This window comes from Tursiops truncatus, chromosome X (assembly GCF_011762595.2).
Source record: "Tursiops truncatus isolate mTurTru1 chromosome X, mTurTru1.mat.Y, whole genome shotgun sequence".
Classification (NCBI taxonomy): domain Eukaryota; kingdom Metazoa; phylum Chordata; class Mammalia; order Artiodactyla; family Delphinidae; genus Tursiops; species Tursiops truncatus.
Genome location: NC_047055.1, coordinates 115,597,822 through 115,621,006, shown reverse-complemented (window position 1 = coordinate 115,621,006; position 23,185 = coordinate 115,597,822). Strand labels below are relative to the sequence as shown.

The 23,185-nt window shown below is 43.6% G+C and overlaps 1 protein-coding gene across 7 annotated transcripts in view; it reads right to left on the bottom strand.

The window, feature by feature from the left end:
* CTPS2 (CTP synthase 2) overlaps window positions 1-23,185 on the bottom strand; it is a 109,252-nt gene that overhangs the window by 56,408 nt on the left and 29,659 nt on the right. For all 7 annotated transcript variants that reach the window (XR_002174472.3, XM_019925627.3, XM_019925631.3 and 4 more), the window contains 5 exons: window positions 21,281-21,413; window positions 18,724-18,812; window positions 17,498-17,592; window positions 15,463-15,525; window positions 15,313-15,356 (listed from right to left, as the gene is read on the bottom strand). Coding sequence is in view for 6 of the 7 variants with exons in the window: in XM_019925627.3 (XP_019781186.2) it covers window positions 15,313-15,356; window positions 15,463-15,525; window positions 17,498-17,592; window positions 18,724-18,812; window positions 21,281-21,413 (424 nt within the window). In the remaining variant the exon portion in view is untranslated. The remainder of the gene's footprint in view (window positions 1-15,312; window positions 15,357-15,462; window positions 15,526-17,497; window positions 17,593-18,723; window positions 18,813-21,280; window positions 21,414-23,185) is intronic.

Genomic DNA, 23,185 nt, shown 5'->3' with positions numbered 1-23,185 from the left:
CACAAGTGCTGAAGCCCGCGTGCCTAGAGCCGGAGCTCTGCAACAAGAGAAGCCACCACAATGAGAAGCCAGCGCACCACAACAAAGAGTAGCCCCTGCTCGCCTCAACTAGAGAAAGCCCGTGCACAGCAGCGAGGACCCCACACAGCCCAAAATAAACTAATTAAATAAATTTTTTTTAAATTAAATTAAATTTAAAATTCAGTTCCTTCACAGAAGAGAAGACACAGAGACATAGGAAGAGGAGGAAGCAATGTGACCAGGGTGATAGAGATAAGAGTGAAGTAGGCCCTGAACCAAGATGGCGGAGCAGAAGGACACGCTCTCACTCCCTCATGCGAGAACACCAGAATCACAACTAACTGCTGAACAATCATCGACAGGAAGACACTGGAACTCACCAAAAAAGACCCCACATCCAAAGACAAATGAGAAGCCACAGTGAGACGGTAGGAGGAGCACAATCACAATAACATCAAACCCCATAACTTCTGGGTGGGTGACTCACAGACTGGAGAACACTTACACCACAGAAGTCCACCCACTGGAGTGAAGGTTCTGACCCCACGTCAGGCTTCCTAACCTGGGGGTCCGGCAATGGGAGGAGGAATTCCTAGAGAATCAGACTTTGAAGGCTAGCGGGATTTGATTGCAGGACTTTGACAGGACTGGGGGAAACAGAGACTACACTCTTGGAGGGCACACACAAAGTAGTGTGCACATCAGGACCCAGGGGAAGGAGCAGTGACTGCATAGGAGACTGAACCAGACCTACCTGCTAGTGTTGGAGGGTCTCCTGCAGAGGCAGGGGGTGGCTGTGGCTCACCGTGAGGACAAGAACACTGGCAGCAGAAGTTCTGGGAAGTACTCCTTGGTGTGAGCCCTCCCAGACTCCACCATTAGCCCCACCAAAGAGCCTGGTAGGCTCCAGTGTTGGGTCGCCTCAGGCCAAACAACCAACAGGGAGGGAACCGAGCCCCACCCATCAGCAGTCAGGCAGATTAAAGTTTTACTGAGCTCTGCCCACCAGAGCAACACCCAGCTCTACCCACCACCAGTCCCTCCCATCAGGGAACCTGCACAAGCCTCTTAGATAGCCTCACCCACCAGAGGGCACACAGCAGAAGCAAGGAGAACTACAATCCTGCAGCCTGTGAAACAAAAACCACATTCACAGAAAGACAGAAAAGGTGACAAGGCAGAGGGCTATATACCAGATGAAGGAACAAGATAAAACCCCAGAAAAACAACTAAATGAAGTACAGACAGGCAACCTTCCAGAAAAAGAATTCAGAATAATGATAGTGAAGATGATCCAGGACCTTGGAAAAAGAATGGAGGCAAAGATCGAGAAGATGCAAGAAATGTTTAACAAAGACCTAGAAGAATTAAAGAACAAACAAACAGAGATGAACAATACAATAACTGAAATGAAAACTACACTAGAAGGAATCAATAGCAGAATAACTGAGGCAGAAGAATGGATAAGTGACCTGGAAGACAGAATGGTGGAATTCACTGCCGCAGAACAGAATAAAGAAAAAAGAATGAAAAGAAATGAAGACAGCCTAAGAGACATCTGGGACAACATTAAACGCAACAACATTCACATTACAGGGGTCCCAGAAGGAGGAGAGAGAGAGAAAGGACCCAAGAAAATGTTTGAAGACATTATAGTCAAAAACTTCCCTAACATGGGAAAGGAAACAGCCACTCAAGTCCAGGAAACGCAGAGAGTCCCACACAGGATAAACCCAAGGAGAAACATGCCGAGACACATAATAATCAAATTGGCAAAAATTAAAGACAAAAATTATTGAAAGCAGCAAAGGAAAAACGACAAATAACATACAAGGGAACTCCCATAAGTTTAACAGCTGATTTCTCAGCAGAAACTCTACAAGCCAGAAGGGATTGAAATGATATACTTAAAGTGATGAAAGGAAAGAACCTACAACTAAGAATACTCTACCCGGCATGATCTCATTCAGATTCCATGGAGAAATCAAAAGCTTTAGAGACAAGCAAAAGCTAAGAGAATTCAGCACCACCAAACCAGCTCTACAACAAATGCTAAATGAACTTCTCTAAGTGGGAAACACAAGAGAAGAAAAGGAACTCCAAAAACAAACCCAAAACAATTAAGAAAATGTTCAAAGGAACATGCACATCGATAATTACCTTAAACACAAATGGATTAAAGGTTCCAACCAAAAGTCACAGGCTTGCTGAATGGATACAAAAACAAGACCCATCTATATGCTGTCTACAAGAGACCCACTTCAGACCTAGGGACACATACAGACTGAAAGCGAGGGGATGGAAAAAGATATTCCATGCAAATGGAAATCAAAAGAAAGCTGGAGGGCTTCCCTGGTGGCACAGCGGTTGGGAGTCCGCCTGCCGATGCAGGGGACGCGGGTTCGTGCCCCGGTCCGGGAAGATCCCACATGCTGCGGAGTGGCTGGGCCCGTGAGCCATGGCCATTGAGCCTGCACATCCGGAGCCTGTGCTCTGCAACGGGAGAGGCCACCACAATGAGAGGCCCGCGTACCGCAAAAAAAAAAAGAAAGCTGGAGTAGCAATACTCATATCAGATAAAATAGACTTTAGGGTCTTCCCTGGTGGCGCAGTGGTTGAGAGTCCACCTGCCGATGCAGGGGACACGGGTTCGTGCCCTGGTCCAGGAAGATCCCACATGCTGCAGAGCGGCTGGGCCCGTGGGCCATGGCCGCTGAGCCTGCACGTCCGGAGCCTGTGCTCCGCAACGGGAGGGGCCGTGGCAGTGATAGGCGCGTGTACCACAAAAAAAAAAAAAAAAGGACTTTAAAATAAAGAATGTTACAAGAGACAAGGAAGGACACTACATAGTGATCAAGGGCTCAATCCAAGAAGAAGATATGACAATTATAAATATATATGCCCAACATAGGAGCGCCTCAATACATAAGGTAACTGCTAAAAGCTATAAAAGAGGAAATCGACAGTAACACAATAATAGTGGGGGACTTTAACACCTCACTTACACCAATGGACAGATCATCCTAAATGAAAATTAATAAGGAAACACAAGCTTTAAATGACACAATAGACCAGATAGGTTTAACTGATATTTATAGGACATTCCATCCAAAAACACCAGATTACACTTTCTTCTCAAGTGTGCACGGAACATTCTCCAGGATAGATCCCATCCTGGGTCACAAATCAAGCCTCAGGAAATTTAAGAAAACTGAAATCATATCAAGCATCTTTTCTGACCACAACGCTGTGAGATTAGAAATGAATTACAGGGAAAAATGTAAAAAACACAAACACATGGACACTAAACAATACATTACTAATTAACCAAGATATCACTGAAGAAATCAAAGAGGAAATCAAAATATACCTAGGGACAAATGACAATGAAAACACAGTGATCCAAAACCTATGGGATGCAGCAAAAGCAGTTCTAAGAGGGAATTTTATAGCTATACAAGCCTCCCTCAAGAAACAAGAAAAATTTCAAATAAACAATCTAATTTTACACCTAAGGGAACTAGAGAAAGAAGAACAAACAAAACCCAAAGTTAGCAGAAGGACAGAAATCATAGAGATCAGAGCAGAAATAAATGAAATACAAACAAAGAAAACAATAGCAAAGATCAATAAAACTAAAAGCTGGTTGTTTGAGAAGATAAACAACAGTGAGAAACCATTAGCCAGACTCATCAAGAAAAAGAGAGAGGACTCAAGTCAATAGAATTAAAAATGAAAACAGAGGGCTTCCCTGGTGGCACAGTGGTTGAGAGTCTGCCTGCCGATGCAGGGGACACAGGTTCGTGCCCCGGTCCGGGAAGATCCCACATGCGGCAGAGCGGCTGGGCCCGTGAGCCATGGCCACTGGGCCTGCGCGCCCACAGCCTGTGCTCCGCAACGGGAGAGGCCACAACAGTGAGAGGCCCACATACCGCAAAAAAAAAAAGAAAAAAAAAAAGAAAAAAGAGAAGTTACAACAGACACTGCAGAGATACTAAGCATCCTAAGAGACTACTACAAGCAACTCTATGCCAATAAAATGGACAACCTGGAAGAAATGGACAAATTCTTAGAAAGGTATAACCTTCCAAGACTGAACCAGGAATAGAAAATAGGAACAGGCCAATCACAAGTAATGAAATTGAAACTGTGATTAAAAATCTAACAAACAAAAGTCCAGGACCAGATGGCTTCACAGGTGAATTCTCTCAAACATTTAGAGAAGAGCTTACACCCATCCTTCTCAAACTCTTCCAAAAAATTGCAGAGGAAGGAACACTCCCAAACTCATTCTATGAGGCCACCATCACCCTGATACCAAAACCAGACAGATATACTACCAAAAAAGAAAATTACAGACCACTATCACTGATGAATATGGATGCTAAAATCCTCAACAAAATACTACCAAACAGAATCCAACAACACATTAAAAGGATCATACACCATGATCAAGTGGGATTTATCCCAGGGATGCAAGGATTTTTCAACAGACTCAAATCAATCAATGTGATACACCATATTAGCAAATTAAAGAATAAAAACCATATGATCATCTCAATAGATGCAGAAAAAGCTTGTGACAAAATTCAACACCGATTTATGATAAAAATGCTCCAGAAAGTGGGCATAGAGGGAACCTACCTCAACATAATAAAGGCCATATACGACAAACCCACAGCAAACATCATTCTCAATGGTGAAAAACTGGAAGCATTTCCTCTAAGATCAGGAACAAGACAAGGATGTCCACTCTCACCACTATTATTCAACATAGTTTTGGAAGTTTTAGCCAGAGCAATCAGAAAAGAAAAAGAAATAAAAGGAATACAAATTGGAAAAGAAGAAATAAAACTGTCACTGTTTGCAGATGACATGATACTATACATAGAGAATCCTAAAGATGCTACCAGAAAACTACTAGAGCTAATCAATGAATTTGGTAAAGTTGAAGGACACAAAATTAATGCACAGAAATCTCTTGCATTCCTATACACTAATGATGAAAAATCTGAAAGAGAAATTAAGGAAACACTCCCATTTACCATTGCAACAAAAAGAATAAAATACCTAGGAATAAACCTACCCAGGGAGACAAAAGACCTGTACGCAGAAAACTATAACACACTGATGAAAGAAATTAAAGCTGATACCAACAGATGGAGAGATATACCATGTTCTTGGATTGGAAGAATCAATATTGTGAAAATGACTATACTACCCAAAGCAATCTACAGATTCAATGCAATCTCTATCAAATTACCAATGGCATTTTTTACAGAACTAGAACAAAAAAATCTTAAAATTTGTATGGAAACACAAAAGACCCCGAATAGCCAAAGCAGTCTTGAGGGAAAAAGGCGGAGCTGGAGGAATCAGACTCCCTGACTTCAGACTATACTACAAAGCTACAGTAATCAAGACAATATGGTACTGGCACAAAAACAGAAACATAGATCAATGGAACAAGATAGGAAGCCCAGAGATAAACCCACGCACCTATGGTCAACTAATCTATGACAAGGAGGCAAGGATATACAATGGAGAAAAGACAGTCTCTTCAATAAGTGGTGCTGGGAAAACTGGACAGCTACATGTAAAAGAATGAAATTAGAGGGCTTCCCTGGTGGCGCAGTGGTTGAGAGTCAGCCTGCCGATGCAGGGGACACGGGTTCATGCCCTGGTCTGGGAAGATCCCACATGCCGCGGAGCGGCTGGGCTCCTGAGCCATGGCCGCTGGGCCTGTGCATCCGGAGCCTGTGCTCCACAACAGGAGAGGCCACAACAGTGAGAGGCCCGCGTACCACAAAAAAAAAAAAAAGAAGAATGAAATTAGAACACTCCCTAATACCATACACAAAAATAAACTCAAAATGGATTAGAAACCTAAATGTAAGACTGGACACTATAAAACTCTTAGAGGAAAACATAGGAAGAACACTCTTTGACATAAATCCCAGAAAAATCTTTTTTGATCCACCTCCTAGAGTAATGGAAATAAAAACAAAAATAAACTAATGTGACCTAATGAAACTTCAAAGCTTTTGCACAGCAAAGGAAACCATAAACAAGACAAAAAGACAACCCTCAGAATGGGAGAAAATATTTGCAAATGAATCAATGGACAAAGGATTAATCTCCAAAATATATAAACAGCTCATGCAGCTCAATATTAAAAAAACAAACAACCCAATCCAAAAATGGGCAGAAGACCTAAACAGACATTTCTCCAATGAAGACATACAGATGGCCAAGAAGCACATGAAAAGCTGCTCAACATCACTAATCATTAGAGAAACGCAAATCAAAACTACAATGAGGTATCACCTCACACCAGTTAGAAGGGGCATCATCAGAAAATCTACAAACAACAAATGCTGGAGAGGGTGTGGAGAAAAGGGAACCCTCTTGCACTGTTGGTGGGAATGTAGACTGATACAGTCACAATGGAGAACAGTATGGAGGTTCCTTAAAAAAACAAAAAATAGAATTACCATATGATCCAGCAATCCCACTACTGGGCATATATCCAGAGAAAACCATAATTCAAAAAGACACATGCACCCCAATGTTCATTGCAGCACTATTTACAGTAGCCAGGTCACGGAAGCAACGTAAATGCCCATCGACAGACGAATGGATAAGGAAGATGTGGTACATATATACAATGGAATATTACTCAGCCATTAAAAAGGAACGAAATTGGGTCATTTGTTGAGATGTGGATGCACCTAGCGACTGTCATACAGAGTGAAGTCAGAAAGAGAAAAACAAATATCGTATATTAACGCATATGTGGAACCTAGAAAAATGGTACAGATGAACCGGTTTGCAGGGCACAAATTGAGAGACAGATGTAGAGAACAAACTTATGGACACCAAGGGGGGAAAGCGGCAGGGGGGTGGGGATGGTGGTGTGATGAATTGGGCGATTGGGATTGACATGTATACACTGATGTGTATAAAATTGATGACTAATAAGAACCTGCTGTATAAAAAAATAAATAAAATAAAATTCCAAAAATGAAGAGTGATGTAGCCAAGGAAGCTAAGGGTTTCTGGGAGCAACCAGAAGCTGGGAGAGACAGGGAGTGATCCAAAAATAAATAAATAAATAACATAAAAATAAAAAAAATAAAATTCAGTTCCTTGGCCACCCTAGCTAAATTTCAAGTGGTCCACAGCCCCATGTGGCTCGTGACTGCCATAAAGGATGGCACAGATCCAGAACATTCTCTCATGGCAGAAGTCCTGGTTGTCAGAGCTGGTAGCATTACTGAGGGCGTACTCACATACTGCCACACATTTGGTTGTACGTCTCAGGCGTCTGTGTCTTGTGTCTCCAACTAAACTGCATGCAAGCAGGGTTGTGGCAGCTGCTCATCTGTTATACGCTACAGTTAGGACTGCACTTAAGTGGACGAGTGCCAAATGCACAGTGAGTTTTTTCTTAATAATCTCTTTCCACTAGAATCCAGCTATTTCTACTGCAAAAAAAAAAAAAGAAAATCTTTGAAGTTGTTGAAATACCTATTCCTAAGGCATTTCTCATTGAGCTAAATGTATAAAAGCTTTCAAATACATTAGCTTTGAAGTACTCATTTAGTCATTCAGTTATTGTTAAAATTATGGGCTACCCTTATTGATTCATTAATGGGGGCTTACTCCCAGCTGTGCTGACTCCTTTTAAAAAGTAGACTCCAGTAACAGCCTGATATCAGCTCTGAACCTATGGTCCCCACAGAGACAGGATTAAGTGACTATTAGGCTCCCAGACTGGTCCATAGAAAGCTACTTTACACACGGTACAGCTGTCTTCCTCACCACTGCTTTTATGAGAAAAAAGTTCTTTAGCCCAAACTAAGCTCCAAATGACTTCTTTAAGATCATTTTGTTAGTTGGGAGATGCTTACTACAATGTTCTAAATTAAAACAGTCTTCAAATTTATAAAAGTTGCCTGGAAGGTTACTGTAAGTGGCTGTCTGGGTTTTTTAACCCTCTTAATTTGCTTTCCATATGAAATTGTTGAAAAATAAATGAAAGTAGAAAATATTTAATTTAACAGGGCTTCAACTAAAGGTAGGAAAATGTTATGCATTAATTATACTTAGTATCTAACACAAATTACCCTTCACCTGAATGCATTTTTAATTATATGTGACTATCACAAATCCACTGTCAGATGTAAAATTAATTTTGACTTTGAAAATTCTTGGATCAAAAAGGGGTAGGGGCTTCCCTGGTGGCGCAGTGGTTGAGAGTCTGCCTGCCGACGCAGGGGACACGGGTTCGTGCCCCAGTCCGGGAAGATCCCACATACTGCGGAGCAGCTGGGCCCGTGAGCCATGGCCACTGAGCCTGCGCGTCCGGAGCCTGTGCTCCGCAACAGGAGAGGCCACAGCAGTGAGAGGCCCGTGTACCGCAAAAAAAAAAAAAAGGGGGGGCGGTAAAAGAAGTCACATCTATGATAAATAACCAAAACTGAAATATCAAATGCCACAATCTCAAATCTCCGTTTGCATCTGCTTAAAATGCTTCACATTTCTCACTCTTCCTTACCAATAGCACCATCCAAGTGTACATATGTGAAAGGAAAAATCCAAATGGACTCAGTATTGCTAAGAGAACTCTCTAAAATGGAGCCAGGAGGCCACTAAGGAAGTATGACTTAGGCACGTGTCAGCCTGGATGGAATCTGACCTTTTGACCCAATGAAGTCATCAGAACTGATATCAAGCAGGACCCTGTGAGGCTCCTGAGCACAAAAGCCCTTCCATGTCCCCCATTTCTTGATTACAGGCAATAGGCTTCATTCAGGCCCCCTGACCTTCCCTGAGTTCCAGCAGGTCGGTGTTAATTAGGGAAGGGAGGGGATGCGGAGACAAGGGAGGAACAGTCAAGAGAAACAACAGTGCCGCCTTGGGGCAGGGTCCTGGTTCCCCTCAAGGGACACACATAACAATATCTTTGAGCTGTTCAGCAGATACTGAAGCCCCCACCAGGTGGAAGAAGTTAACTGCATGCTGCCTACAAGCAGGTAGACCCCAGACCAGTTGGAACCAGAAGGTTCCAACTTCACCACCAACCAATCAGAAGAACGTCCACGAGCTGATCACGCCCTCTTTGAACCATTACTGTAAAACTCCTCACTACCCCCTCCCGGTCGGGACACAGTTTCGAGGGCATTAGTCCACTGCTTTGCCTGGCAAAGCAATAAAGCTATTCTTTTCTACTTCACCTAAAACTCTGTCTCTGAAATTTAATTTGGTTTCGGGGTACAGAGGCCAGATTCGGCTTCAGAACACCGGCCAGAAACTCAAGATACTTACTGGACCCCTACCCTAAAACAACTCATGATTCCTCAGGGCAAGTATTCTCTGACTCGCATCACAGTCCATCACAATTCCTACCAGGCAACTTTTAACAACCTCTTGGCTTTCTGTCTTTATAAGTCCTGACTCTCTCTTCCTCAGAACACTCTTTTAGGGTTACCCAGATTTTTTTTGGCCATGCAGCGGGGCTTGTGGGATCTTAGTTCCCCGACCAGGGATCAAACCCGGGCTCCCCCGCCCGGCAGTGGAAGCGGAGTTCTAACCACTGGCAGGGAATTCCCCCAAATTGCAATTCTTAAGATTCCAAATAAACTCTTTTCCTATTTGCAGCCTCCTGTATTATTTTTTTAGTTGACACCAGTCTGTGTAGATGTGTTTGAATGTGGAACATGGATTCTGTTTTCAGATTCTGTTTCCATATCTAACGTAAATTCATATTTTTAAGTTACTCTTTTCAGTAAACAGAAAAGAAATGCTAAAAATTATGCATATCCACATACCTAAACATCAGATTGAGATCATTCTTCCTATATATATCTCAAAAGCCAAAAACATTCTAAATATAAACTCTACAATGCCATGAGCTATCCTCCACATGAACTGGAGAGATCTGAAGCCAAATTCAAAGTCAAGGGTGTCAGCAGCTGCCATGTGATTGATAGAGTCAGAATACAAGTCAGCTACAGCGGCGTTCCTGGTACACATCATCTAGAAGGTGGGTGAAGCTGCTTTAAAGCAGGCCAGAAAGTCAGACTTGCTGTAGAACCTAAATATTCTGCAAAGTTCCAGAGCCTTCTATTGCACCTTGTGGATCAAGCAGAGAAATGGCACAATAAAATGAATTTTCCTCACTCTCTCCTGGTACTTCCAGACTCAGAAAGACTCTACCTTCACTCTTAGGAAAAAAACTATTTCTCCTTTTGCGTGCACAAGAGACGCCCCCTCTTAGATATCTGTGCTGTATGCCAGTATCTCTACTGATTTAATAAGCAACCATAAGACTAATCATGCATGCCAAAGGAGGGTCACGATGGCCCACGAAGGGGAGCAGAATTTGCCCCCCACACACAAAATATACCTCTTTGGCATAAAGATTATCCTGGGCTGATTATTTTTAAGAAACAGGAGATATAGGAGAAGCTCTAAAACAGAACAGAAGTTACCCTATTGTTAGAGACATTTGCATTTATAAGGGAAACCTCCATTTGTAAGGGTGTCTCCCTCTCTGTACCAGGAAGAGAAGGGTGACTCTAAATCTCTAGCAACTCTTCTCAATGGAGAAGGCGGGGACTTAAATCCGCATAACAAACTCACCCTTGTTTACTGTGCTTTGCCTTGAAAACCTCCCATAAATACCTCCACCCCCAACATCCTCTTTTCTTCTCTGTAGCTGGAGACGGTACTTAAGATGGTGGCTTGGGCCATTTCTGGGAGTTACTCAGAAACTCTGTATACTCCTGGGTATACAGGAGGTATCCATGTTATTAAGCTTCTGTTTGTTTTTCCCTTGTTATTCCTTTATTACAGGGGGCCTCGGCCAAGAATCTAGAAGAGTAGAGGGAAATTATTTTTCTCCCCACACCCATGAAACAGATTTTAGCTGCAAATATACCCTTCAGGAGGCTCCCGGTTTCCAAAGCTATTTACTTTTTTAGCGAGAAGGGCCAGAATGGCCATTACCCACTGTAAGTCATGGTTATTTGCTCAAGTTTAAGGGATTCCCCAGGCTTCCTGGTGTCTGCTCCCTGGTGATTCTATCACCTTAGTCTTCTCCTTCAATAAGACTTCTCCCCATCCTCATAAATGGTGGCTCTTAAGGCTATTTTTCTCCAACAAACTGAATGCAGGACATAAAGAAGTTCAGTAGCAATTAGGTTTTATTGTTCTCATCTCACTTATGAGTATAGAAACTATCAAAATGTAAAACGCACAATTCCTCTGACTTCGCAATTCCCCTTCTAGGAATTCATCCCATAGAAATGTGTATGTGTCGCTACGAGAACATATGTACACATACTAATTTGCAGCAACGATTTAAAGCAGCAAATAATGGACACAACCTAAATATTCATCAATATGAGACTGTTTAAATAAAGAATGATGTGTAGAGCAAGGCAAGCACGTAGAAGATCTCTGTGCACTGATGTGGAGTGATGAGTACAAAAAGCAAGGAGGGGACTTCCCTGGTGGCGCAGTGGTTAAGAATCCACCTGCTAATGCAGGGGACACGGGTTCGAGCCCCGGTCCGGGAAGATCCCCCATGCCGAGGAGCAACTAAGCCCGTGCGCCACAACTACTGAGTCTGCGCTCTAGAGCCCGTGAGCCACAACTACTGAGCCTGCACGCCTAGAGCCTGTGCTCTGCAACAAGAGAAGCCACCGCAATGAGAAGCCCACACACCACAACGAAAAGTAGTCCCTGCTCACCGCAACTAGAGAATGCCCACACGCAGCAACAAAGACCCAACGCAGCCAAAAATAAATAAATAAATAAATAAAATAAATTTATTTTAAAAAAAAAAGCAAGGGGAACGATGTCTCAAGCATGGTAGCATATGTATTTTTTTAAGGGAACATATGTCCATATATGTTTGTAGGTAGGCATTTGTACACACACAATCTTTGGAAGAATAACAAAAGAAATGGATGAACGTAGTCACCTCTGGGTAAGGGAACTGAGGTAAGGTAGGGGCACATGAGAGGCAGTTTTATACCTTTTCTGTAGGGCTTAACTTTTTTATCCTGTGTATAAATGTCTTAAAAATATGCAAACACACACACAAAGAGTAAAGTATAGTCATCAAGGAATTAACCTTGCCAAAGCTATCTAACAGTGGCACCTACTGGTAAAATCACTTCCTATCCCAAAGTATTCTCTAAAAGAAAACCCAAGGTTCGCCTGGCACAGCCATTTCAGCCATTAGTCAGGACATATGCTTCTGTTAAAGCCTTGTAAGGAACTCTTCACTTGTATTAAGTCTTCTGAGCATAAGACTTAAAAGTGTCATCTGGCTGGGAAATTACAATTCATTATAGTCTGAATTGCAAGCTATAAAAATGAGTGAAGTGGACTTCCCTGGTGATGCAGTGGTTAAGAATCCGCCTGCCAATGCAGGGGACATGGGGTTCGAGCCCTGGTCCAGGAAGATCCCACATGCCACAGTGTAACTAAGCCCGTGCACCCTAACTACTGAGCCTGCGCTCTAGAGCCTGTGAGCCACAACTACTGAGCCCACGGGCCACAACTACTGAAGCCCGCACGCCTAGAGCCCATGCTCTGCAACAAGAGAAGCCACTGCAATGAGAAGCCCGCGCACCGCAACCAAGAGTAGTCCCCGCTCACCGCAACGAGAGGAAGCCCACGTGCAGCAACAAAGACCCAATGCAGCCAAAAATAAATAAATAAATTTATTTTTTAAAAAAATGAGTGAAGAATATCTCTATATCCTTCCACGGAGTGACCTCTACTCCAGCATACAGAGTTAAGTGAAAAAAGCAAGGCAGAAAGAATGGGCAGAGTATGCTGTCATTTATCTAAGAAGGGGAGGGGGTTACAAGCAGACATACAGGTTTACTTATATTTTAAAAATGGAAAGATAACCCATTTAAAAAAATGAATTAATGGTTGCCATAGGGAAGGAAGGGACTATGCTGCAGGGGAGAGAACAGAACTAGATTTCTCTGAATCAGTGCTTCTCAACGGGGGCTATTCCACCTGTGTCCCTAGCGGATGTTCGGCAATGTCTGGAGGTATTTTTAGTGTCACAACTGGGGTTTGGGAGAAGTGTACTACTGACATCTAGTGGGTAGAGGCCAAGGATGCTGCTGAACATCCTACAATGAACACGACAGTCATCTGGCTCCACATGTCAACAGTACAAATTATATATCTAATAAGGAACTCGTATATAGATTATATAAAAAACCCTTACAACTTAATAATAAAATGACAAATAACCCAAATTAAAAGTGGGCAAAGGATCTGAATAGACAGTTCTCCAAAGACGATATACAAGTGGCCAATACGCATACGAGAAGATGTTCGACATCCTCAGACATCAAGGAAATGTGAAGCAAAGCCACAGTGAGCCACAACTTCACACACACTAGAATCGCTACACGGCAGGGCTTAGGGGCACTGACCCCCAAGTAGTCAAAAATTCGAATATAACTTTACACTTGGCCCTCTGTATCTGCAGTCCCATACCCGTGAATTCAACCTACATGGATCAGGTAGTACTGTAGTATGATTTATTGAAAACAACAACAACAACAACGTATATGTGGACCCATGCAGTTCAAATCCATGTTGTTCAAGAGTCAACTGTAATCAAAAAGACAAGTGTTGAGGATATGCAGAAATTGGAACCCTCACACACTGCTGGTGGCAATGTAAAATGCTGCAGCCACTTTGGAAAACAGTCTGGCAGTTCCTCAAAAAATTAAACATACAGTCACCATATGACCCACAATTCCACTCCTAGGTATAGACCCAAGTGAAACAAAAACATATGTCCATACAAAAACTTGTACACAAATATTCATAGCAGCATTATTCATAGTAGCCAAAAAGTAGAAACAGCAAATGTCCATCAAAGGATGAATGGATAAGAAACAAAGTACTGATACATGCTACAACATAGACAGACCTTGACGATGTTATGCTAAATGAAAGAAGCCAGTCACAAAAGGCCACATATTGTATGATTCCATTTACAGTTGACCAACCCAGGTTTGAACTGAGCAGGTCCACTTAGACATGCCTTTCTTTCCATAGTAAATAGTACTACATGGTCCATGGTTGGTTGAAGCCGTAGATGCGGAACCACATATACAGAGGAACGCATATACGGAGAGGCGACTAGGAGTTAAAGGCAGATTTTTGACTGCGTGGAGGGTCAGCCCCTGACCCCTGCATTATTCAAAGGTCAACTGTATATGAAATGGCCAGAATAGGCAAATATAGAGAGACAGAAAACAGATTAATGGTTGCCTAGAGCTAGAAGGATAGACGGCTTGCGGATGTCAGCTAAAGAGTGTGGAATTTCTTTTTGGAATAATCAAAATGGTCCAAAATTGACGGTGGTGATAGTTGCAGAGATCTTTGAATGTGCTAAGTCACTGCATTATACACTTTCGATGGCTCAATTTTATGGTATGTGAATTATATCTCAATAAACTGTTAATAAAAAACCAATCACAATGGTGAGGTGTACACTCTGATAGAGGTGGTACAAGGTTCAGAAGGCAGAGGCCAGGAAACAAAGGAGGTCAGAAAAGCCTTCCCGGGATGAATAGGAAGTTGTCGGTAATGAGGTTTGGTTTATTTTTGTAATTAAATTCTTCATCAGTTTTATTGAGATTCCAGGGGTAAGGAGGTTGCAGGACGCGGACATCTCAGGTGTAGGGAATCTCAGGATACATCTAAAAAACTCATTCAGATAGTCCAACTATAAAACCCCAAGTGCAGGAGAGAGGGGGATGCCATGGGATAAGTTAGCAGAGCAGCAGGTGACAGAGCACGATGGCCTTCGCTCCCAGCCAAAATCTTGGACTGAATGTTTTACAGGAAAAGGAATCGGTGAAAGATGAGAAGCAGCAGAAGAACAGACGGGGATGGGTCTAGAGACAGGACAGCCCGTGTGTTTACATCAGCTGTGAGCGACTGTCGTCACAGTCAACTCAACCCATTCCTAAACATTCAGCTTGAAAACTATTGCAAAGAGAAGCCAATCTAGGACTGTGTCTTCCTTCAAGGCACAACCGACAAGATGGACAATTGAGAACAAAGTGGTTTGATATAAACTAATAACAATAAGAGTAATAAGAACAAGAAAAATCATATATAATTAAAATGTCCTGATGTCAGAATGAAAAAAATAGTAATAATAACCCCTCATGAGTTTATGCCGAGCCAGAACCAAAACAATGACCCAACCCAGAAAGTTAAGCCACTTACCACAGGAACATGGGCATTTGGCTCAAATTCTGTGGAATCAGCATCTGAAGATAAAGAAATGAGTTCAGCAACTCACCAATACTGCTGAAAAATACTTCAAGCAATAAGAATGCTTTTTACTAAGAGGTTATTAGAAAATCTCAGACTTACCTTTCAAGTTAAGGCAGTTTCTCGCAAATTCTATCACTGCCAGTTGCATCCCAAGGCAAACTCCTATTTTAAAAAGGACATATATAAAGCAAATGAACGTTATTTTGTACTGCTTCGTATTTTCTGTTCATTTATTTGCTGTCTATCTCCTCCATCTAGAATGTAGGCTCCAAAAAAGAAAGTTTACTGCTGTAGCCTCTGCCCTCAGAACATGTGTGGCAGGGGCAGGGAAAGGACTGGACAACCCAAACTCGAGGAGGAATAAATGCGAGGTCAGAAAAGGGCAGGAAAGGAGAAGGCAAGGTCCGAAAGGCAAATCTGCCTCCCTGCAAATGTGTCTCTAGATCGAGGCACGCTTGTGGGCTGCATGGCTGCCCCAAAGCGCCCGACTCCTTCAGAGAATGTCTAACAACACCTCAATTCAAGAGGGAGTCTCCGTGGGCTGGGACCTCACACCCCCTCTTCTCAAGGTAGAGTCACGGCCTTAAATGCGGGCTCTGCTTGCGGGCAGCCCCCGGCTGGCCAGCAGGCTGGGATCCAAGGAGCACCTACAGGCGGGCAGGGGAGCGGGAGGTCAGTGCCCAGCTGCTGAGCCCAGAACAGCCCTAAACCTCACTGCAGGGAAACAGCAGCAGCTGGGGGAGCTGGTACCTCCACCGCAGGCTGGAGCGTGACAGAGAGGCCAAATGGAACTGAACAGAGAGCTCAGTAAGGAGAAAAGGGGACCTGCGTAGGCCCAGGCCTGTTGCCGCAGGGATGTGCCCCTCGCCGATCTCCACATTCACTGCGGCCCATCGATTCTCTCCAATAAACAAATGCCAAGGAGCATTCCAGATGCTTTTATAGATATATTGAAGGTACACAGGGGCTCAAAGGAGAGAGCAATCAATATACCAGGCACGCCAGAACAAAAGTCAATAAGCATGAAACAGCTGAGTGCTTTGGGGGCACTTCAGAAAGTTCCATAAGGCTAGGACATAAAGAGACAGTGTGTTAAAGAGAAATTTAAAGAGCTGCAAACTATTCTACACAGTGAAAATTATCTGAAGAACGCTAACCACATTTAGACAGAAACTGAACAAGATTACTTCAAAAGAAAACAGTGGCCCAGATGAGCTTAGATGGATAAAACAAAGCAAGGTATCAAGGTAACTACTCCTGGCTTCTCTTTTGAAAATGGATCCCAAGTGGAGAGCATCTAGGAAGCTAATCAAAGAACAGGCAAGGGGGAAAATGAACAGTCTGCTGTTATTAAGTAAAGAGTACCAAAGCTGGTCCACTCGGTTCATAAACCCACCAGCCCACGCAAGCACAGCATGAAACATGGCCTCTCCCCACTCCCTCTTCCGCCTGAAACCCCAGCTGCAGGGCTGCCTTTATCCCATCAGTGTTCCATTTCATCTGGTTTCATTGCTCCAGAAGCCATGCTTTGCAATTTGAACAAACACATTGAAAAGACCCAGCTCTACTAAATCTTAACAGAGCTGTCCCTGTAACGTTGGACGGTCTTTCTGTATTATCTTTTCTAGAAGGAGCATATAAATTTCAATTTAAGCTTTTTTTTTCTGATGAGAAATAACATTGTGGCATTCTGTTGAGATGTTCGCTCGAAGTGGTGAAAGGTGGAATCGGAGAAGGGCAGGTATGAACAGAGGTTCCTCCCAGCCTCTTGCTATACAACCAGAAGTTCTCCTGGGCTGACAAATGTTTTTGGTCAAGGGCCAGACAGCAGAGATTTTAGGCCTTGCAGGCTGTAGGGTCTCAAACTCTGCTACTGTATCGCAAAAACAGCCACAGACAATATGTAAACCAACTGGTATGGCTGTGTTCCAATAAAACTTTATTTACAAAAACGCTGCAAACCAGGTAAGGCTTGCAGAATAGAGTTTCCACACCCTGTAGCAAACTATTTGGCACCTGAATATTCAAATTCAAGATCACATTTTTCACATTAACAAACTCTATTACGTGTTACCTTACTAGGTGTCAAAAATCTAAAAAACTCATAGTTAGGATTCATAAACATCAGTTTTACCCAGAAAAGGAATCTTCCTTGACCGTGCCCAAGAAATCGCCTGGAGTTTTCCCAACGTTCCTCTGATTCCGAAGCCTCCTGGCACAAGAACACCACTGCAAGCAACACAAGAGGAGGGGAAATTTGACATTATTTTTATTTGTAAAACTCTTGTTTTCAGCCATTCATGCTTATTGATCCCAAATCCGACACTTGGCACAGCCGCTAGAGAATACGCTTGGAGTCTATTTTCAGAACTGATTACATGATTTCACATCCTGAACTTTCTTCTTGAAATCCTCCCGATGTTATAAAGAAGTTGCAACAATTTCTCACAACTGACCTTGATATATATTTTCTGATAGGTCTTTGCAGCACGTGAGCATAGTGACTGAGAAGCTCAATTCAATTAAAAATGCCACTGAAAGAATTATCTGAATAAAAATAGGTTAAGGTTCTTTTAAAAGTACTTTTATACAAATGTTAAGACCTCTGGGGCTTCGCTGGTGGCGCAGTGGTTAAGAATCCGCCTGCCAATGCAGGGGACACGGGTTCGATCCCTGGTCCGGGAAGATCCCACATGCCGTAGAGCAACTAAGCCCATGCGCCACAACTGCTGAGGCCCATGTGCCCAGAGCCCGTGCTCTGCAACAAGAGAAGCCACTGCAATGAGAAGCCCACGCACGACAACAAAGTGGCCCCCGTTCACCATACCTAGAGAAAGCCCACGCGCAGCAACAAAGACCCAACACAGCCAAAAATAAATAAATAAATACATTTTTTTAAAAAAACAAAAACGCAAGAGCTCAAGAGAAAAATCCAAGGGCCATGCTACCCTCACAACACAATGCCACCCCCAAAATTTTTATTCATTACTTACAAAATAAAACCTAGAATCAAAGGATGTGGAAAAGAAAATAAAACCAAGAGAGGAGGGAGGATTGTCATTCTTGCACTTTAACTTTGTATATGTAAGGTCCACCTCTGCATCTTTCAGTAGCATCAGCTCACTTTCCCACCAATACAGTATCGCCATCCTCCCCAGAATAAAACCATCTCCACTGCACGTGCCACTAACATTGACACGGCACGTTTCAAAGTAAATGCAGCGTGAATGCAGCAGAACCATCCAGAATCACCACAAGTACTCCAAACTACACTTCAAAATGCACAAAAATTAGTCATTGGGGTAAATCGAATCATGGAAAAAATCACAATGGCGTTCTCCTAACTGGCGTGGTACTTACTCAGCTTTGCAGAGTTTCTGCCAAGCTTCGTGGAATTTCACAGGGTCCTCAGTTTCGGTAGTCTGCTCGAGATCAATGGAATCTATGTACTAAAAACATGCAACAAGCTAAAGGAACATTCCAGAAAAATAAAAACTGGAAAATACTAGAGCCATCTAATACTGACACAATTATTCAATGACTACTTATTATGCAAACACTGTACTGGTCACTTAGCATAGAAAAGCACCATCTCTGTCTTGTGGCTCTTACAATCTTTCAGGCAGGTTATGAAACCAAATAAACAGGCATCCACATCACAGGGAGGTAATGGCTACGATGGGCAAAGAAGAGAACGCTGCGGGAGGAACCAGGAGCCGCAGCTGATACGTATGCGGACTGGAGAGAAGAAGGGCAAGAGCACCTTCAGGGAAGTCCTCTGGGAAGGGGATGTCCAAGAAGCTAAGCCGTCGAGGATGAGTGGACGCAAGTCGAGCGCGCGTGTGCAGTTGGGGGGCAAGTGGGAAGGGGTGCGGGGGGTGGGGGAGGGCTGTGAAGGAGCAGCTTCAAAAAGCAGAAAGACAAGAAACAGACAACAACCGGAAAGTGGTGACCACTCTGGGGGCCTCAAAAGAAGCTCCATCCGGTGAGAGAAGTTTATACTTGAAGCCACCGAAAAATCTGAAGGAACAGAGAGCGATTTTAGAAAAATCACTCTGGCTCAGTGAAGGAAAGGGAGGGAAAAATGAAAACCAGTCAGGAAATTACTGCAAAAGCCGGGCGAGATAAACACAGCACAAGCCCATGACTCAAACAGTACTTCGGAGAAGCCACCGTCAATGAGTTCTATTACGTGAAAAACACGTACAACAATTCCTATGTACATAACAGTCCCTATATGTCTATATTATTTTAGAATTTCTGTTGTAAAAATTACTATCTGAATATATCTTAAGATACAAAATTTTACTTTATAAAATTAGTATTATAACAGATTTTCTATTTTCTTTTTTCTACGAGGGACTGGCAGACTAGGAAGAAAGAGGAAGAACAGGAAGGGAACGATTCCTTGGAAAGTCAAAAATAAAAAGTGATTAGAGAGGAAGCTACAAACAGGTGAGAGGGGCTTCCCTGGTGGCGCAGTGGTAGAGAGTCCGCCTGCCGATGCAGGGGACACGGGTTTGTGCCCCGGTCCGGGAGGATCCCACATGCCGCGGAGTGGCTGGGCCCGTGAGCCATGGCCGCTGAGCCTGCGCTTCTGGAGCCTGTGCTCCGCAACGGGAGAGGCCACAGCAGTAAGAGGCCCTCGTATCACAAAAAAAAAAAAAAAAAAAAAAAAAAAACACAAAACAAACAGGTGAGAGAAAACTGGATAGGTCCTAAGCTGAAAGTTACTAAATTTCTTGTATCTTTTGGCTCATTATATTAAGGTTTTACCATTTAAATCAAGATAATAAGGCCTCCCTAAACTGTGATATACCCAGAGAGAATAACATTAAATATAAACATTTATATAGGGAGAGAAAACTCTAGAAAGATATGCATCAAACTGGGAACGACAGGTGCATCAAGAGAAGTGGGATTTCACTGAGGAAGAATCTTCCACTTTCTGCATTTTACATTATGCTTTGCTTCAATTTTCTATACTGAGCATATACTACTTCTGTATCTAACAAAGAATATACTCAAGCTATATATAACTCCACCTCTGCTATCCCATAATACTGTTTGAAAAACAAACAATCACTGTTTGCCAGATATCAGTCCTCCGAGTTAGAAAGGGAAATATATATAAATATGGCATTTAAAAAATCTGGGTTCAATTCCCACGCTAAAGGGGAAAAAAAGTTCTATTATTTTCTCACTAGACAAACACAAAATAGTTAAATGAGCATGAAGTATATATGCCCCTGAATGTGCAAAGCCTAATTTCAAAAACTGTGCCTTAAACCTGTATGCAGAAAAAAAGTTAACAGACTGAAATCCTTGGAAATGCCTGCTTACAAGGTTGGCCCTTGTCTGGCATCTGGAAACTTGGATTGGGGGAGGGTTCCCACCATTCCCAAGAACCAGTAAGAGTGGCTCAGCGTGCCTGCAGTGTTTGAAGAAACAACATGATTTAAGGTGAACACCTGCTTTCCTCCTGGGAGTCTGAGATTTTGACACTCAGGAGGCTGAGGGCATCTGCGTGACCAGCCCCCAGTAAAAACCCTGGGCGCTGAGTCTCTAATGAGCTTCCCTGGTAGATGGCACGTCACCTGTGTTGTTGCAGCTCGCTGCTGGGGGATTTAAGCACGTCCTCTGTGACTCCACTGGACGAGGGCTGTTGGAAGCTTACACCTGGTTTCCCCCAGACTTCATCCCACGTGCCTTTTCCTTTGCTGATTTGGCTCTGCATCCTATCACTGAAATAAGCCATAATCGTGAGTACAGCTGTATGCTGAGTCCTCTGCGTCCTCCTGGTGAATCATTAACCCTGGAGGTGGACTTGGGGCTCCTTGAACACAACCTGCCTCTCTGCAACACGAGATTTCACGATGAATGCCTGAAACATGCAGAAGACCAGGTGGGGGCTCACCATCAGATTCAACTTGTGGTTGATGGCCAACGCTGAGTGTTCCAGGGCTTTGAACACGGAGGCATAGCAGTCCCTGAGCTTGGTGTACTTGCCAACCAGGGCTATGGAACACGTTTTCTGTAACCTTTCATACCTGGGAAGGAAAACAAGCTTAAAGGTTATATGCATGTAACATCATATCACAAGCATAATGACAGCCACTGTTCTTATCCTGAGGCACTTTTTAAAACCTGAGGAGCAGATGTGCCTTGAACTTGGTGTACTTGGCTCAAATTCCCCACCCCACCCCCAAAGAATAACAATCTGTACCCCAAGAGATTTGAAAATCATGAGAAAGCCCAACATTGGCTTACATAAGCAGGCAAAGATATAAATCTGAGGAGAGTATATCAGAGAAAAAGTTAAAAGCATTAAAAATAAAAAAGCTCTCCCCAGGCTTCCCTGGTGGCAGTGGTTAAGAATCCGCCTGCCGACGCAGGGGACACGGGTTCGAGCCCTGGTCCGGGAAGATCCCACATCTCACGGAGCAACAAAGCCTGTGTGCTACAACTGAGCCTGTGCTCTAGAGCCCGCGAGCCATAACTACTGAGCCCACGTGCCACAACTACTGAAGCCCACGCGCCTAGAGCCCATGGTCCGCAACAAGAGAAGCCACTGCAATGAGAAGCCTATGCACCGCAATGAAGAGTAGCCCCCACTCACCGCAACTGGAGAAAGCCTGCGCACAGCAACGAAGACCCCAATGCAACCAAAAATAAATAATAAAAAAAAAGTTCTCCCCATCTCATAAACATGAGCTGTCCTGAAATTCATTTATAAGGTGACACTGTATAAGAAAATGCATTCTCAGTGCCAACAGGAGACATTCCAACATTAACTTTGTAAGGTGATACCATATAAGAAAATGCATTCAAAGTGTCTACATTAAAAATTGTTACATTCCCAGCTGGCCCACAAACGCCAGGTTATTTGTGGCATTCCTGAAGAATGGTGCTGGGAGAACTATTTAAAACACTATAAGCCACTTAGATCATTTTTATGAGAAAATTCCATTCTACATGAGACACTCAATCACATTTTACCATTAGACACATAATCTTTACCGTTGCTTTCGTCAGGAGATCTGTTCAAGGAACATGAAAAATGCCTGGTCTGGTACTAAGTATGCAGGAATGTCACTTGGGGCTGAAGATCTTTTAGGGCTTTGAAGCAAACTGTTCCCCAAACACCTTAGAACAAAAATGTTACCGGGATGAGGAATATTCCTCCTTTATAACAACATCTGCAAAAAGTGAAAGAGAAGCCTGATGGAAACAGGCTGGGAGGAGAAAAAGGCACGAGGGGCTAAGAAGTCAAAACTGGCAGCAGAGGTGACTTTCTAGGAAGGTGACTGAAGAACGTGAGAGAAAGATGCTAAACCTCTAACTTACCAGTTAATTTTATGTCGCTGTGGAGACTGCCTGCCTGCCTGCCTGTGCTTCGCCCCAGCTCTAGGGAAAGGACTCAGGTAACAAAGCAAGTTGGTATCAAGCCAAGATTCCAAGACGATGTGCGGTCGGGGGGCACATCCTGTCCCTCAGGGGAGGGACGCAGGGCTGCAGTCAGCATGGCCAGTCCCTCCTTGCACCCACTCTCCTTCCACTCACTCGTTGCTGGTCTTCCCGGGGCGGGGTGGGGGGGAGTGGGGGAGAGGGGAGGCCACTGGGTCAGTCCAGCCGCCATCCAGGGAGGTATACTGAGCCCACGCCCCTGTGCTCTCTTTCCCTCTTGGCCCTGCAGGCTGGGCTCACTGCCCGGACCAGCCAAGCACCTCCCTCCCTCGTGCTCTCCATTCAGCCATCAGCAGGGTGTGACACAGCAGCTGACACTGCAGTCAGCTGGTCGGCTTTGTAGGCCCATCCCCCA